This window comes from Chelon labrosus (genome assembly GCF_963514085.1).
Source record: "Chelon labrosus genome assembly, chromosome: 2".
NCBI classification, from domain to species: domain Eukaryota; kingdom Metazoa; phylum Chordata; class Actinopteri; order Mugiliformes; family Mugilidae; genus Chelon; species Chelon labrosus.
In genome coordinates, this window is record NC_140338.1 from 1,389,452 (window position 1) to 1,406,372 (window position 16,921).

At 42.7% G+C, this 16,921-nt stretch overlaps 1 protein-coding gene across 1 annotated transcript in view; it reads left to right on the forward strand.

Moving 5' to 3' along the window:
• Nucleotides 1–16,921, forward strand: part of lcor (ligand dependent nuclear receptor corepressor) — a gene marked incomplete at its 3' end in the record, with an annotated part of 73,369 nt that overhangs the window by 34,321 nt on the left and 22,127 nt on the right. The window contains exon 2 of the mRNA XM_084558399.1: nucleotides 10,088–10,153. Coding sequence (XP_084414525.1) covers nucleotides 10,088–10,153 — 66 coding nt within the window. The remainder of the gene's footprint in view (nucleotides 1–10,087; nucleotides 10,154–16,921) is intronic.

Here is a 16,921-nt window from a genome sequence, read left to right on the forward strand (position 1 = left end):
GATTTGTCATACCAACTAAAGCCAACTGAACGCATCAAACTCTTGTGCAAACTCTCGCGAGCGTCCGACATCACCTAGGCACTCGTGCTCCAGCCACAACTCTTTAAAATTCTCCTTCATTTCTGAAGTTCAGGTTCAATTTGATGCCACTCTTGCTGTTCCCGGTACCGGCGCTATGTCCTGTGCCTCTGTGTCCCAGCTTGGTGGGTAATCCATTCACTCTACCAGATTCGGCTTGAAAAATTCGGGTCGGGTCCGATCCCCTCACACTCTAACAGATTTTTGTGCTAACTACCCGTGCTGACTGTCCCCCCCCCCAGTGTAGACTGGTGCAGACTTTCCCCATCTGGGAATTGTGGGTAAAATCTTGCTGTATGGAAGTTCAGCTTGGAATTAGCTGTGCTCTAAACCTCTAAACTATTTTAACCACAGTAATTCTAGATTATCTCATATAAATAGTGTGTGTTTCAAATATAAAAAATGATAAACAAATTAGTTGTGTTCTAGAGTCAAAGGTGGAGAAACGTTTCATTAAACTGAGAGGTTCATTTCTCTTGTACTGTGTCCAGAATCCATCCTGCAACCTAAATAAAAAGATGAACACACCCAACACAGTCCAGCGTTTATTCCCCAGTCTGCTCTTATGTCTTTTGCTCCATCACACCTCCACCATGTTATCAGGCAACGTAATTGGCAAGAAAATGAAAGAATACACAAAGTGCCGCTCCCGTTCTTTAATCCCCTCCCGCCCTCATACTGCATCATTTGCACAAACGCGCAAACTCCCCCATCTCTCCTTTAATTGTTTTCAATTAGCTTCTTGTTAGCACTTCCGTACGCCTTCACCTCCTCCTCCTCCTCCTCCCTGTCTTCTCAACATAACAGGGTGTCGAGAGAGAGGGAGAGAGAGAGAGAGAGAGAGAGCATGCGAAAACAAAAGGGGTGACCTGAGGGTCAAAAACAAATTAACAAGAGGAAGTAAACAGCCTCAAATTTTTTGTTCAGAGCAGCTAGAACTGAGCTGAGAGGTGATGCAGGTGCCGTCTCCAGGATTGAGCACAAAGGCTGAAAGGAAATACAGAGGCCCATCTTCGTCCTTCCTGCTCTCCACCACATAATGAAATAATTAGATAGTTAGACGAGTAATGATTCTTTTTCTCTTTTTTTTTTCTCTCCTCCCACTGAGAAATTTGCCTCGCTGCACAAATGAGCAAAGACGTACAGAAAAGACAGCGCCGATCTAGAGCTGGCCTCACCACACCCCGTCCAATCGGATCCGAGTGCGTGATGGGGAAACAGGAACCCAAATTTGCCTCGACCCAAATGTTTGCATTTTCAAACTATCTCTGTCTGGACAGTATTTGCCTGTACTTTGGGAGCGGGGATGACATTGGTCGCACGCCATGCAGCCAAGAGGAGATGGGTCAGTGAAGCAGAAAGCAAGTTTATTTTCCTTCCCTCCCCAAAGCAACGACGTACACATGTTGAAATTATGGGAAAAGGGCTCAAGCTACAAACCTGCAGGCTGCTGCGTGTTGCGCCGGCATGCATCCGCTCACCAGACCCCACCCAGCTTTGACTGCTAATACAGCGTTTTATTTATTTATCTATTTTTTTGCAGCGTTAAGGAAGCATGTGCACATGCGCGTGTGATGGTCACAGAAATAGCTGCCAGCTCACATCCAGCCTCCTTTGAGCCCATCACCGGATACTTCAGAGAACATACAGATGGGATGAGATTAGGGATTTGGTTTGCAGAGAGAGGCCGTCAGATTGAATCGACACGCCGTGTTTGGGTTGTGCGTTTCCTCGTTATTTGTGGGTTTCCTGCAGCCTGTTTGAGTCTCTGTGTTTTTACCGCGCCTTTGTCCAATTATTCACATATTTGCTTTGTTCATTTTCCCCTTCAGTCTCCAGGACACCCACCCACACACACACAGGCAAACACGCTTACATGCATATATATTTATATGTATGTATATATACGCACACACACACACACAGCCACACGATGCCAGGGATGCTTGTGACTCTGAGTAAACAAGCTTTTATATTTATATTTGTTCTCGCACAGACACACGAAAATGGTTCAACTGTTCCACTGAAGTTTGTTTTCCTGCTGAGAAAAAAGGATTTAGTTGATCTTTCCTGTGCTGTGATGTTTGTGGATCACTGCTCTCCCTCTCTCTCTATGTTCTGCACTTCTTTGTGTTTTCCTTTTGTTTCTTTTCTTTTTTTTAATTGAATTCTGACTGTCTGGGAAACTGGCTGATGGGTGTTAATAAAAATCTAGTCGTGCACAGCTGCCACCAGTGCTGTGTTAGTCTAACGTATTGTTCTACAAGCAGCTACAGCGACGGTAGCTCAACAGGTCGAGTCACTTTTAAAGACTTCAAGAAAGAAACTCTGAGCTCATCAAGGTTGTGGCGTATTAACAAGCTACTGCCTGAAACAGAGCAAACACACGTCCTGTTGTTCATCATATAAACCTGCTTCATTGTTGTTAAGTTCTAATAACTAACGATAAAAAGAGTCGACTTCTGTGACATGATAAATCAAACCTCTTATACGTTGTGACATATCAGGGATCGTCTTGTGTTCATATTCCTTCGGGTGCCGTGACACAATGATCGAGCAAAGGGTCGTCGCCAGGCATAAACAATATCAACCGCAAGACATGTCATCCTCTACTTATCACCACATTAGTCACAGTGGATAGAGAGTCAAAAACAAATCACGTAATAACTGAACCGTGTGTGGAAAAAATAGATTAGCGTCCCAGAACATTTCTGTTTTAGTGTTTCTGGTTATGAGCTCGTCATGTGATTCCCTCGTGTCATTCCAAATCCTGGTCCCCCCTCGCCGCGCCCCTCCTTGTCACCGGAGTGGATTATGTGTTTCGCTGCGTGGAGGTTGTAATCAGGGTCAAAGGTCAAAGCCTTTCTGAGAATAATGTTATTTTTACCCCACAAACACCACAACGTCTCCGTGGAACGAGCTGCAGCTAATTAGAGCTGCTACACACGGAGAGAGAGATCAGAGAGATCAGAGAGATCAGAGAGGTCTGCAGCGTCAGATAAAGTTGGAGTTAAAGTTTTATTTCAAAGCCTCGTCCACCTGACTGGTTGCCAATCAATCAGCCACAACATTATGACCACTGACGGGAGAAGTCAATAACATTTAAACCATCTTGTGACAGTTCAGTGTTCTGCTGGGAAACTTCTGGACCTGGCATTCATTGGTGTGGATGTTACTTAGACATGTAGCACCCACCTAGACCAGACCAGGCACCCCCACCCCATAGCAATGACACTCCTTGATGGCAGCAGCCATCCCCAGCAGGATGCAGCCTGACACAGACACACACACAAAAACATGAAGAACAGCACAAGGTGTTGACCTGGCCTCCAAATTCACTAGATCCCAAACTGATCAAGTATCTGTGGGATGATCCACAGAGGCCCCTCCCCTCAAAGACCCCCCCCCCCCCCATTAACAACAAGGCCCATGTCCATTCTCTGATGAGTCACCACAAGGGAGACCGGCACAATATTAGGAAGGTGGTCATAATGTTATGGTATATATGACATTATTCATACTGTTGCAGCTCTGTCCTCCCTGACCTTATGTGTCGTAGGTTTCTGATTCCACATCAGTCCAGTGTTTATTCCCCAGTCTGCTCTTATGTCTTTTGCTCATCACACCTCCACCACGTTATCAGGCGACGTAATTGGCAAGAAAATGAAAGAATACACAAAGTGCCTCTCCCGTTCTTTAATCCCCTCCCGCCCTCATACTGCACCATTTGCACAAACTCCCCCATCTCTCCTTTAATTGTGTCTGAAAGGAGGAACCCTGAGGACAAACATGTACCCCATCCTGTAAGGGGTAAAGAGTGTTGAGTATTGATCCTCCTGATCTTTCTCCTACATGTTGTCTCATTCTCTTGTAAACCAGACTCATGTTTCGTGCCCGTACTGTCCAATCCATGTTGGACTGGTAAACCTTTCCAACTTTACGTGTTTAACATTTGCTGTAACTTCCACTTTACTCTCTGTAACCACCACCAGACCCCTGGTCTTTCACTCCACCTTCTAATATTAAAATAAACTATCACCATGAGTGATTTCTCTCCTGGTCAGACAGCACATATTAATAACTAGATCTAGGTGAGACCATAAGCCTGCGCTGCCTTAACTACATACTCTTCCTAGGGTTAATTAGATATTGATTTGATGAGGACCAGGCAAGGGGTGCGTTCTAGAAGATTTGGTCATGCTAAATTATTGATGCTCATGCAGCTCTATATATAGCTTATATGCAGTGGTCACAAGAAAGCCAAACGTTGGCTCCTCCCCCCATTCCCGGATTGATTGCTCCACTTCCTCTTTTCCATGGCTGCTGGAAACCGGAGAGAGATGCTCTTTCTTCAGTCGCTTGCATGTGTGTGTGTGTGTGTTTTGACAAGCATACCCTGAATTAATTTTTGAGCAGCTCAGTTGCTCTCAACAGAGACCAAAAAAAAAAAAAAAAACACTCCCAGTGCAAAAGCACTTTAATGTTTCCGAGCTCTGGCTGAATTTCCCTGATGCCGTGTTCAGATTAGTCGAGCGTTTCCCGGTCATTTCTGAATCAATTCAGACGACTGAGTGAGAACAGCTTCCTCTAGCAAGTAGATCAAAGCAGCAGTTTATGTTCTCAAGCCTTTACCCATGTGTGAACAAGATAGATTTCTTTATTTATTATGTTTTATGTGTTGGCAATGCATAGCAGGCTGCATACATTGACTTTATGGTATGTACATGTTTAAATGTTAAAGTATATTTAAGATTTGATTGATATAATCTGAACCGTTCAAACATCTTGCATCTCACTCGACAGAGAAACAAACGTACTACCCGGCTTGACCACTAGCAAACTAAGGCACTCAGACGCTCACTCACTTACGCACAATATGCAGAGAAACAAAACTTAACCGACTCATAACCGACTATTGCACTACTAATCAAGAGAGACAAGAGCCAGTTAATATGCTCACTCGCCACCAAAATGACAGATGGCCTTCATATTTTTCCGTCACTGTTTTAAAAAAACAGCCATTGACGGAAAATATTCGGTTAACGCGACCCCTGATGTCAGGAGGATTTTTGTGCGTCAGGCCGATTCCTCTCGTGCGTCTTAATGGCATTCATAGAAGAAAAGGTCGACTCGCATGTATAGGTGGAGGGAAGCATCGTCAGCACATAAAGGCGAGTTTCCTGATCCATCTGCACTCATCTGAGCATCTAAAAGTCATCCACGGATTGCGCACTTTTGAGCGCATCGCTGACCAGAGAGGTTGTTTGGAAATCAATAAGCTCCAGTTGAAATGCGGCCTCATCCAACGAGGGGATGGTTTCTTTGGCCAGGGAGGATAAATCTGCACTTCGGACAGTGAGAGGGTCATGAACAAAAGCGATGATGTCCCTCGGGATGGAGTAGTAAGTAATTTAAGAAAGTCGTTCCTTTAAAATTTAAACAAATGACTTTCTTAAAATTATTTTTTTTTGTACAAGATATAACAGTATCCTATTGATAAGGGGAAACGTTTTGTTAAGTAAAAAAAAAAACATGTTTCTGATTGATGTGATGTTTTGGCCCGCCATTCAGTTGCTCGGAAAAAATTTGGCCCCAGGTCAAACTTACTTGCCGACCCCTGACGTAGACGGTGTAACCTACGTACGTAGCCGACGCCGGTGCAAGCGTCAGTCTGTCTCACTCTCTGAAAACTCCACCCAGACACTAGTCGGCCTTGTGTCTTTTTGCCTGCTTCACTTTCAACAACGGCGACTGAAACTCTCACGGAAATTTCACCAAAGACGAGTCGTACAAATATTTGTGTCTCTGAACCTCCTCAGTTAACTTTTCCTCCATGTGTTCCATCTTTATTCATCTAAAACATTTGATTAGATAGAAAAATGTGTAGATGGAGAAGCAGCTGGAAATACTAAAGAGGAAACACGCTACTACCAAGCGGACCAATCACAGCTGTTGATTTCTGGGGAGGTGCACGTCATGCTACAGCGTTAGTGTCTGAGCTGAAGTATTAACCGTGTGTTGCTGTTACATTTTTATACCTGAAGCCGGTGGATGTCAGAGAACAGCTACAGTTCTGAAGGTTTCATCAGTTTATCCTGAATAAATCTTCAGATGAATATAACCAGCTCAGTTGTGAGTAACGTGCAGAGTGTGTTTGCATAATCCACCTGTTTTTGTTTTTTTTTTATATTTAAATTGCTCCGTTTTATCCTGTATCTGCAGCGGGGGGGTTTTCCATTTAAGTCAAGTTAACGTGGCGGTGCTCATGGATTAGCTGCATGTCTTGTGATTCCCTCCATGCATGTATTTGTGTATGTGTGTGTGTGTGTGTGTGTGTGTGTGTGAGAGAGTCTCTTAAGTTTGTGTCACGCTGCTCTCGGCTCTCGACCCTGTGAAGTGAAATGAAGTGACACAATAGAGGTTTCAGAGACTGGGAACAAATCTCTTTCTCTTTGAGTGTGTGTGTTAGAGAAAGAGAAAGGTCTTATATTCACATGCATTTCTGCACAACACATGGACAGATCCCACATGCATTCATTCATTCATCTTCTGTAACCACTTGTCTTCTGGAGGGTCACGAGGGGAGGGGCTGGAGCCTATCCCAGCTGTCATTGGTCTAGAGGTGGGGTCCACCCTGGACAGGTCTCCAGTCTATCCCAGCTGTCATTGGTCTAGAGGGGGGGTCCACCCTGGACAGGTCTCCAGTCTATCCCAGCTGTCATTGGTCTAGAGGGGGGGTCCACCCTGGACAGGTCTCCAGTCTATCACAGGGCTAACACAGAGAGACACTCACACCTACGGCCAATTTAGAATCACCAATGAACCTAACCAGCATGTCTTTGGACGGTGGGAGGAAGCTGGAGAACCTGGAGAGAACCCACGCAGACACAGGGAGAACATGCAGACTACACACAGAAAGGAACCAGTCGGAACATGGATTAGAACCCAGAACCTTCTGGTGGCTGAGAGGCATCAGTGCTAACCACCACACCACTGTGCCGCCCTGAATCCCAGATGCCATGATATAAGTATATATGTGTGTGTGGTCCCTCTCTCTCTCTCTCTCTCTCTCTCTCTCTCTCTCTCTCTCTCTCTCTCTCTCTCTCTCTCTCTCTCTCTCTCTCTCTCGCTCGACCATGTCATGTGTGAATGCTTTTGGGCCCAGAGTGTGTGTTCACTAACTGACCTACATTTCTGGAGCTTTTTGCCCGTGGCTCGAGAGACTTTGTTGCCGTTATCTCATCCAGCCAATCACATCCCTCTGATATCATCTGTCCAATTGCAGCTCTGGCCTTGCGGGGAGGGGGGCAGTGTGGTGGGGGGGGGGGGGGGGGGGGGGGGGGTTGTCATCCACGCAGGTCACTGCTGGAGAATTATTCGTGACTTTCTAAATATGAAAATGGCAGCCATTTTCTCTGGGTCCACGGGGGCCCAGTGTAACTTTGACTTCTCAGCCCTGATCTCCGTGACGCTGCAGCGCTGCAACCCTAATTATTTCCCTCTGACTTGAAGGCAGAGCTGTATTTCTCTGCATATTGGCAGCTGAATGTGCAGGTTTAAGAGAGCTTGATGTGCAGCCCCCCCCAATGTGTAGCACTCTGCAATTTTGAGAAAGTGAGGAAAGAGAGGGACATGAGAAACATGAGGCTTCAGTTAGAAGAGGATTATTAATTTGTCATTTTGCAACTTGAAGGATTTCAGGTTCGTAATATGTTGGTCGTTCATTTCATGTTCATTAAGCCCAAAACCAAAAAAAACTACAAAGCTTCTTATACACCGATCAGCCACAACATTATGACCACTGACAGGAGAAGTGAATAACATTGACCATCTTGTGACAGTTCAGTGTTCTGCTGGGAAACTTCTGGACCTGGCATTCATTGGTGTGGATGTTACTTAGACATGTAGCACCCACCTAGACCAGACCAGTTCAGGTGAGAGGCGGGGTCCACCCTGGACAGGTCTCCAGTCTATCACAGGGATAACACAGAGAGACACTCACACCTACGGCCAAGGACCCAGTCGGCCCATGGATTAGAACCCAGAACCTTGTGGTGGCTGTGAGGCATCAGTGCTAACCTGCCTGTACTTACGGCACAGATTCCACAGATTACCGGTCAAACATGGGATGTTGTCCTCCTCCATGTTTCATCAGTTTTCCTGCAGCATTTTGATCTTGACCATGACATCGCCACGCCAGAGGCCTCACTGGGATTTAAAGAATAACACAGCTTCATTTGTTTCTGAGCTGAGACAAGCTGATGGTCTAAAGGATTGGCAGAGACTCAGCAGTTACACATGTGACTTTATCAGACCTGTCTGAACATAAACGTACCTGTTGAATAGAAACACATTTTCATACCAACAAATATAATGTCATTAAATGCATCTATAGACATGAGCTTTAAGTTCTTACTTTCCAGTGGAGGTCTGCATCTGTCTATGTTTAAGGTAAAGCTGTAGCTCAGCCGTCCTCATACATGGGCCTTAGAGTTCAGGTTCATAACAGCAATGCTACAAATAAATGTTTGTCTTTGATTGTATAGTCGGTCACGTACATACACTAAAACACATGCCATCGTCTTACCTCTAACCAATTAATCGTGGCATTAAAACAGAAGAGTCAGGTTTCTTTCTGAGCTAATCATTGGACGGGCACTTATGAAAACACAGCTGCAGTCCTTGAATCTTTGACCTCCTTCCTTTTGGTCGCCGGCAGCGTTTGTGCTGCGGGAGCCGAAGCGTCCTCGCTGTCGGTAATGATTTTATAAGAGAAGCACGTTTTTATACGGGCCGCGGCGGTTCATCAATCTCGTTTATTCCCGCAATAAAAAAGAAAAAAAAAGCGTGCGTGGCCTCAGACATCCCCTCAGCTCTGAGAGAAGTGGCTGCACTTGAACCGCGTGGTGCACACACACTGCAGCGTGAGTGTATGTACGAGCTCCGCTAACCTCTCCATTCTCTGCTGAGAATGTGGACACATTCACGCTGGCATGTACGTGTCTTTGTCTCCGTCTCTCGCCGTCTGCCTCCATTTCCATTTAATGGAGGATGAAGTGGGGGGTGGAGGAAGGAGAAGAGAAAAAGAAACAGTGGGGGGAGGGAGGGTCATGTTGAAAATTACAATATGTATTTATGTTTCTCTGTATGCCGTTGCCAGGCAACAGTAGATCGAGGGTATTTACAGTTAATAAAAAATGAGTAACATTAGCTTGGTCTATTAGATGTAAAGCTCATTTGCTTTAAGAGGTGGGAAGAAAGATGTGTGTGTGTGCAAGTCCTTTGTGCATATATATATATATATATATATATATATATATGTGTGTGTGTATATATATATATATATATATATATAGTGTGTGTGTGTGTGTGTGTGTGTAGGCATCAGAAGCCTTATCTATTGTTGATTTTTCGGTGTGATTCTATTTGTTAGTGCGTCCAGATAGCCATTGTTTTTGTTGTGCTCTCACGCCACTGTGCATCTATAAAAACCTTCCCTGCCGTTGTCTGAATATATGCACGCATGTTCTATCAGTTTGCAAAAGAAAAAATACAAATAAATATATTCATTAATTAAGAAAACCTTTATTTGCCTCGCTGTGCGGAAATTACAGAAATACCAGTCAGATGTTGCACACATGGAGCAGGTGTAACTGGGTTAAGAAGGTGTACACAGCACATAGTAAATAATAAACGCGTTGAACCTTGACGTGTAATAATATTTCACATCATTGTGGAGCCTAACAGCAGCAGGAAGTAAAGACCTTCCTGAATCTTTCCTTCTCATGGTGTGAAGGCTTGTTTACATCCATTCATTTAAGACTATAAGCTGCTTTGTTTAGCATATTTTTTTTATAAACCTTTAAAGATCATTTAAAGCGGGTTTCTTGTGTCTAATAAACATTTGTTTTTTTCTGCCTGACAGTGATGTAGTTGCTGTAATGTGTTGCTGTGACGGTAAACATGTCAGCGGGCATTAACGTCTCTCGCTCTGTCCTTTTCTTGGCAGGCTTTGAGAGCATCTTGGAAGGCTTGTTTGGGCCGGGACTAGTCAAAGACATCACTCTTTTCCAAGGTAAACATCCACAAACACACAAACAATCAAATATGCAATCTTAGATTACTGCAAACAACATGGCTGAAATGCAAATATTATTTGTCCTATTTTTTCAAAACATTTGCACATTTGTAATTTACGGTTAATGAAACGGTAGCGACTAGAAACTGACGTATAAAATAAAACATTATTTATTTATTTATAGGTAATAGTGTAGTTTAGAAGGACTGGAATTAATTTCATACAGTTGTTCTATGAGTTCTTGTCTTATTACATTTTGCTGTCTAATAAATGAATGAAGTATTTATTCAGTGTGACAGATAACAAAGGCATTCAGTGAATGAAGCCAAATAACAAAGAGCAAAGCAGCATCTCATCAGTTCCTTATCTAAACTACATTTACAGGCACACGGTCGATAAGGCTGTAAAAAACAACATGATTATTTTATACAATAGCCGTCATTTACTATTTATTAGGGAAAGAAAACAGGTTTAAAACTGATTCTTCCAACTACAGGTAAGTATCAGGTTGTTACAGACATCTTCAAGAAAACCCAACAAGTCCTGTTGCCCTCGTTTTGACTTTTTTATATATAAAAATATATATACACCAATCAGCCACAACATTATGACCACTGACAGGAGAAGTGAATACCATTTAAACCATCTTGTGACAGTTCAATGTTCTGCTGGGAAACTTCTGGACCTGAAGGCCCATGTCCATTCTCTGATGAGTCACCACAAGGGAGACCTGCACAATATTAGGAAGGTGGTCATAACGTTATGGCTGATCGGTGTATGCCATGACTGGGAACAGACATTCTTAACATTTTCTTCTACACAAAGTGATTTTGAATTATTAAAAATAAATAGTTTAGTATAAAACTGACCTCAGTGACTAGGTCTATAGGTCTCGACCTTCTGGAATAAAATAATTGTCACTGTTGCTGAATAATTATTAGATTTAAATACGAATTCCTCAGAAGAAAAGGGAACCAAATTTAGCTTTCTGTCAAACCACACATCTGACTTGAGTGGCTCCATCAGTCAGTGTTGAACTCGCACTTGAAAGAAGTAATGAAAGATGAAAGAAAGAAGTAAGTCAGGAGCTCTTAAACAAGGAAGTATATATATATATATATATATATATATATATATAATCTTAAAGGGGGACATCCATATTACCATTTCCAATAATTTCATTATTGCATTGCAGTACAAAGCTCTACTCTCACAGGATTAGTTTTACCTGGGGACGTCATGTGATTTAGAAATGACCGCTCTGTTTCATGTGGCGCATTCACACGGATAAGCAGCCTCTGTGTTTTACTCTAATTCACCGTCCATGGTTGTGATGTGTCTGCTGCTTTAATATGGTACGACATTTTATACCTCTACACTTTTTGACGGCCTTAGTTACTGTGCTAATTCAGATTTGGATAATAAAAACACAGACCCCCCCTCCCAAAACACAGAGATGCTGATTCCCGATGGGTTAGCGTTATCCCAGGACCTCTGTGTTAAGAGAAATAGGTAATATGTTTAATTTTGTACTTTACAAATTACCAGCATATCCTATTCACACGGGATTAAAATCACAGACGGCCTCCGCAGTTATTACAAATTACTAGAGGTCCCCAGGTAAAACTAGTCCTGTGCGATTAAGGCTTAAGGCGACATGTTCTGTATGAAACAAGCCCAGTGTGAAATATCTAGACTAATAGGCTTCTGTGTCAATGTGACGCTGTAGCTACAGCGACAGTCCAGACCCTACGCAGACCCTAGCGCCGTAGCTAGCGCCGTAGCTAGCGGCTGCCAGACGCAATTTTCAAAATTGATTGTTTTGAATCAATAAAGATGGAACACATGGAGGAAAGGTTCAGAGATACAAACATCTGTATGAATCATGTTTGGTCTCCGTTGTTGAAAGTGAAACAGGAAGTAGAAACAAAAACTAACCCGACTAGCGTTTGGGCGTCGTCGCTACAGAGCGTAGGCTACATACGTAGGTTACAGCGTCTGTGTCCCGTAGAGACGTAAACTCTGCTTCAGGAGAAAAGAAAATGGGTTGGCATAAGTTTCAACAAGAACTTTTGACTTTCTATGAAAGATAACGTTGTGGGATGGGTCTTTGAAACACATCAAAGTCAGACTTCAGACTTCCTGTAATCATTTTTTACCAAAGAGACGAGTTTTAGAAGTCTTTCTCTCGGGACGGCTCGTTGGTTTAGTTTGGGAGCGTAATTGTTTTGCTGCTTCTCTTGTTTGGGTGCATGAGGTCTGGAAGAAAGATGATTTATGCTGACGCCTATTTCTGTTTGTCAGCTCTTAAAACTAAAGGTTCTCACAAACATTGCTCTTGTTCATAATGACCTTTAAAGCCTCCTTTCAGCATGCTTCCAATCAGGAGTGAGTTTAACGGCCCTTCATTTATTTAAAAAGTACGATTAAATCTAAATAATCCCTGCAGCCAGTCAAATAAAGTGTTATTCTTACAAAGTCCCACATTCTCTCTCTACATGTTTCCTGGCGTAGTTGTGGTTGAATGAATATTTAGGAATGTACTTTCACGACTGCTTGAGTGTTGAACACATATAAGACCTCTATTATACTATTACTGTAAAATACTAACTTAAACGCCTACCTGCATATCTGTACTATATGTAACGATAATACAGTTAAATCTAATGTAATCTAATGTCTCAGAGACTCTGTGTAAGAAATAAAAAGATAAATCTTGCATATACAATTTAAATGTTAGTGTTTGAAAGTATTGAACATGAACAGAGCGCTGTACAAACAAAAACTGGATCTCAGGATGTTAAGAGAGTCGTCCTGTGTTTGGATTCATGTATTCATGTACTTCATGTACTTCATGTACACTATTTATTTATGTATTAGAGTATGTAGTGTTACGTAGGAAGCAAACAGTCAAGGCCCTTTTTGAAGGAGGTCACCAAATCTCCCAAACCAACAGTATTTCCTGATCTGAGTGTCACGAATCAAATATGGATGTCGTGGGAATAAATGAAGATCACCTAAACACCCAGATCTTTAGTTCTTTTCCTCCCCCACTCTGTCTCTCCCTTTCTCTCCCTTTCTCTCCCTCCCTTCCTCCCTCTCTCTCTCTCTCTCTCTTTGAGAAACAAGGTCAACATGGCGTCCAGGAGTCATGTGACCCATCCCCCACCAACTTAGGGCATTTTTAGAATATTTCTGGCACGTCTGCATCATTATTTTCCCCTCATGCACACACACACACACACACACACACACACACACACACACGTATATGGTCTCTATAAGCAAAGCTGGCGTTCACTCATTCACAAATCACGACATACATCTCTCAAACATGCAACAACTACTACATCTGTGAACTGTGGGTTGTTTTCCCTCAGTCAGCACACATTAAGTCTAAAAAATGTAAAATGACAGTTTAGCCTTCACCAGTAGCCTTCTGTGTTATGTCTTAGTTTCTCTCTTGCCTGTGGAGCAGAAAGCAGCTTCTCTGCTGACGACTGATTTCTGCTGTTGAAAGTGTTAAAGGCTGATAACTGAGCCAATAACGTTAAAGCCTGTGGTTTACATTAGATACTGATATTAGACTGTTTGCGGTATCAGCTGTCCCTAATGAACAGACAACACATAAATGAGAAAATGGAGATTTAACCGTACAAGTGAGCACAGGTAAAAGCACGCAGATGCATATCAGAAGAGGTAAATGAAGAAAATACTCTTTGAAATGTTTAAATTCCATAACTGGCGTTCGGGTCCCATAATGACTCCCTATGCACCAGTCAGATTGCTCTTTATTCTCTGCTCCCACCGTGATGTTTCTCCTCTCTTTGTCATGCACACACCGACATGTGTGCAGATGCAGCAGCAGAGAAATCTCTCTCTTAATGTCAGACAAAGAAAGTGTTTCTTGTTTACACGATGTTTAGGAAACTGGGTTGCTGTAGAAACAGTAAGCAGATTAATTAAGTGTGTGTGTGTGTGTGTGTGTTACTGTTCAATAGGGCCATACACACACACACTTAACGCTTCATATAGACACAGTCGATACCGTCCTCATGTCCACACACACACACCTTGACAGCTGTGAGAAGGGAGGGGGTCAAGCCAGCAGTGGGCCTGGAGGTAATTGCTCCCTTTCCAGGGATATTGTAAGAGGCACAAGCGTTTCAAGCACAGCTCACATTTGACCCTTCATTACTGCAAGAGACAGACAGAGAGAGAGACAGAGACAGAGAGACAGAGAGCAGGGACTACATCAGGTGCATGTCTCACAGCAGGGTTTCTCATACCATGTTAATACTATATCAGCCCATCAGGGTCTAATTTCCTCCGCCATGGTCTCATAATGAATTGGAAATATTTTTGCACATCTCAAACAACATTGTGCTTGCGTTGTGTTTCGCCGCCACCCAAACCCTCCACCACACACACCGGCTGCTCACCTGCTCTACTGAATTTAACCTGCGTAACGTGGAGTTGGAGGGAAGCTTAGCCACGGATGCTAGTAGCATAGCTTCAACATGAATAAAGCTGCAAGGCAGGAGACGAAGTGGAGGGATTTATACACAATACTCTGATTTATTCAACACAGACAAGGACCAGGTCATATTCTCACAGATATTAGAACCAGCGTCCACATCACTCAAGTTGAAGAAGTCAAAAGAGAGGTGGAAAAAGCAGTGAAAACAAAGGAGGCGCCACCCTGTGGTGTAAACTGGTAATGCTCCATGTACTCTGGCTGTTCCATCTGACGGAGCTATTTGTGGTGTTCACTAATAAAAATGACCGTTTAAAACACGTTTAACACAAGTTTGTGCTCTTGATATTTTTAGACCACAGAGGTTTTAAATTATTTTCTGACAGTTCGTCAAAACTTGGAGGAAACAACTGCAGACGTAGCCTGAGCTAGCTAAACTTTGTAAGAGAAATAGCTAGCAAAGTAAAATAGAAAGTCAACTGTTTACTATAGAGCAGAGCGTAGTATTAATTAATTAAACTACAACATGAGTGAGCCTGGAGGAAGTGTGGGCGGGGCATCAATACGCCCGTATCCCCGGGAAAATAGAGTCAGTTTGACCAATGAGAGGAAGAGGAGACGTGGTGTCCATGTTTATATACAGACTATGTTTTATTGGGATCTTTTCTCTGTGTGAATGACAAAAATAGAAGATTGTGTATCTAAGCTTAAAACATTCTCAAAACTAGACCTTCAGTCAAAACAGGAAGTGGGAAATGATGGAAAATAAAGGTTTAACAACTCAGTATTCATACTGGCTCTATAATATACGTTTGATGAAGGTGACGATTTGGTTTAAATTTCAAATATTTCCATTTGTGTTATTTATTTTTCTCGTGTTGAATGAGTATAAACGAACTGTGGAACTGTGACAATAAACTCTCTCTCTCTCTCTTTTATTCTCTCTCCTAACCGCTGACCTTGTTCCTTTGGCCAAATACCTTCTACCTACAGTTTATATGTGGGAGAAGAATGCTCACTTGACATATAAGTTACGTGCTTTGAAAATGAAGACATCAAACAAATTCACATCAGATGTGTCTCTAAAGGAAGAAGCAGAAAAACACACTGAAAAAAGAGAAAAATACAATAGTTGAAGAGGTCATTTAGAAATTGTGTCTCTGTTGTATGTATTTGGTTTGTCCACATGGAATAAATGTTTGGTCTATATATATATAAAGATGGTTCTAAGATGAGCCAACGCAACATGAATATCACTGTTCAATCTTTTCTTGTTAAAGTGAAACTCTGAGTTTGTTTACCCATTAAGATCTTGAAGTGTGTGTTATTAATTTCCTAAATTAAAACGGTCTGAGGTTAACGGTGTGAAGGAGCGTGTTAAAAGGATTTTCACAGTTTAACATCTGATAGAGGATCATGTGTTTATTCCCCCGTCCTCACAGCTGATGAAACACTTTATCCTCAAGTTCAGCTCGTTTTCCAGCAGCTGAAAAGGTGACGATGTGGAGATTTGAGGTTTTGATCTGATGTTCTGCATGTTCACGGTATATTCAGAGCATATTGATTATTTTCTCCTGTTTCTGTTCTCTCTCTTCTTCTTCTTTCTCCTCTTCCTATCTGTAACTCACTCCTTTCACTCCTCAGTCCTTCTTGTCTTTCACCACATCTCTGTCTCTCTCTCTTGTCTCCGTCTCTGTCTGACAATGTGAAGTGAAAGTATTTAAACACAAGTGTAGCACCATGGCAACAGCTCAGCTGTAACCACTCTCCTCACTCTTTCTCAGATCGGAAGGTGTTATATACAGTATATACACCGATCAAGCATAACGTTATGACCACCTTCCTAATATGGTGTAGGTGACTCATCAGGGAATGGGCATGGGCCTTCTGAGGGTGTCCTGTTGTTAGTGGGGGGGGCCTTTGAGGGGAGGGGCCTCTGTGGATCATCCCACAGATACTTGATCAGTTTGGGATCTAGTGAATTTGGAGGCCAGGTCAACACCTTGTGCTGTTCTTCATGTTTTTTTTTAGTTGTTCCTAAAGTGTTTTTGTGTGTGTGTCTGTGTCAGGCTGCATCCTGCTGGGGATGGCTGCTGCCATCAAGGAGTGTCATTGCTATGGGGTGGAACGTGTTCAGATCTGTTTCAGACGTTGACATTTTTGGGTGAAGAACAAACAAACTGAGTGAAATCTATCTTCTACTGTTCCTGCTCATCGTCTCCAGAGCTGACATGTAGAGTATCTGCTGCTGGCCAGTTTCCAGAAGTCGGCCAATCAGAACAGAGATC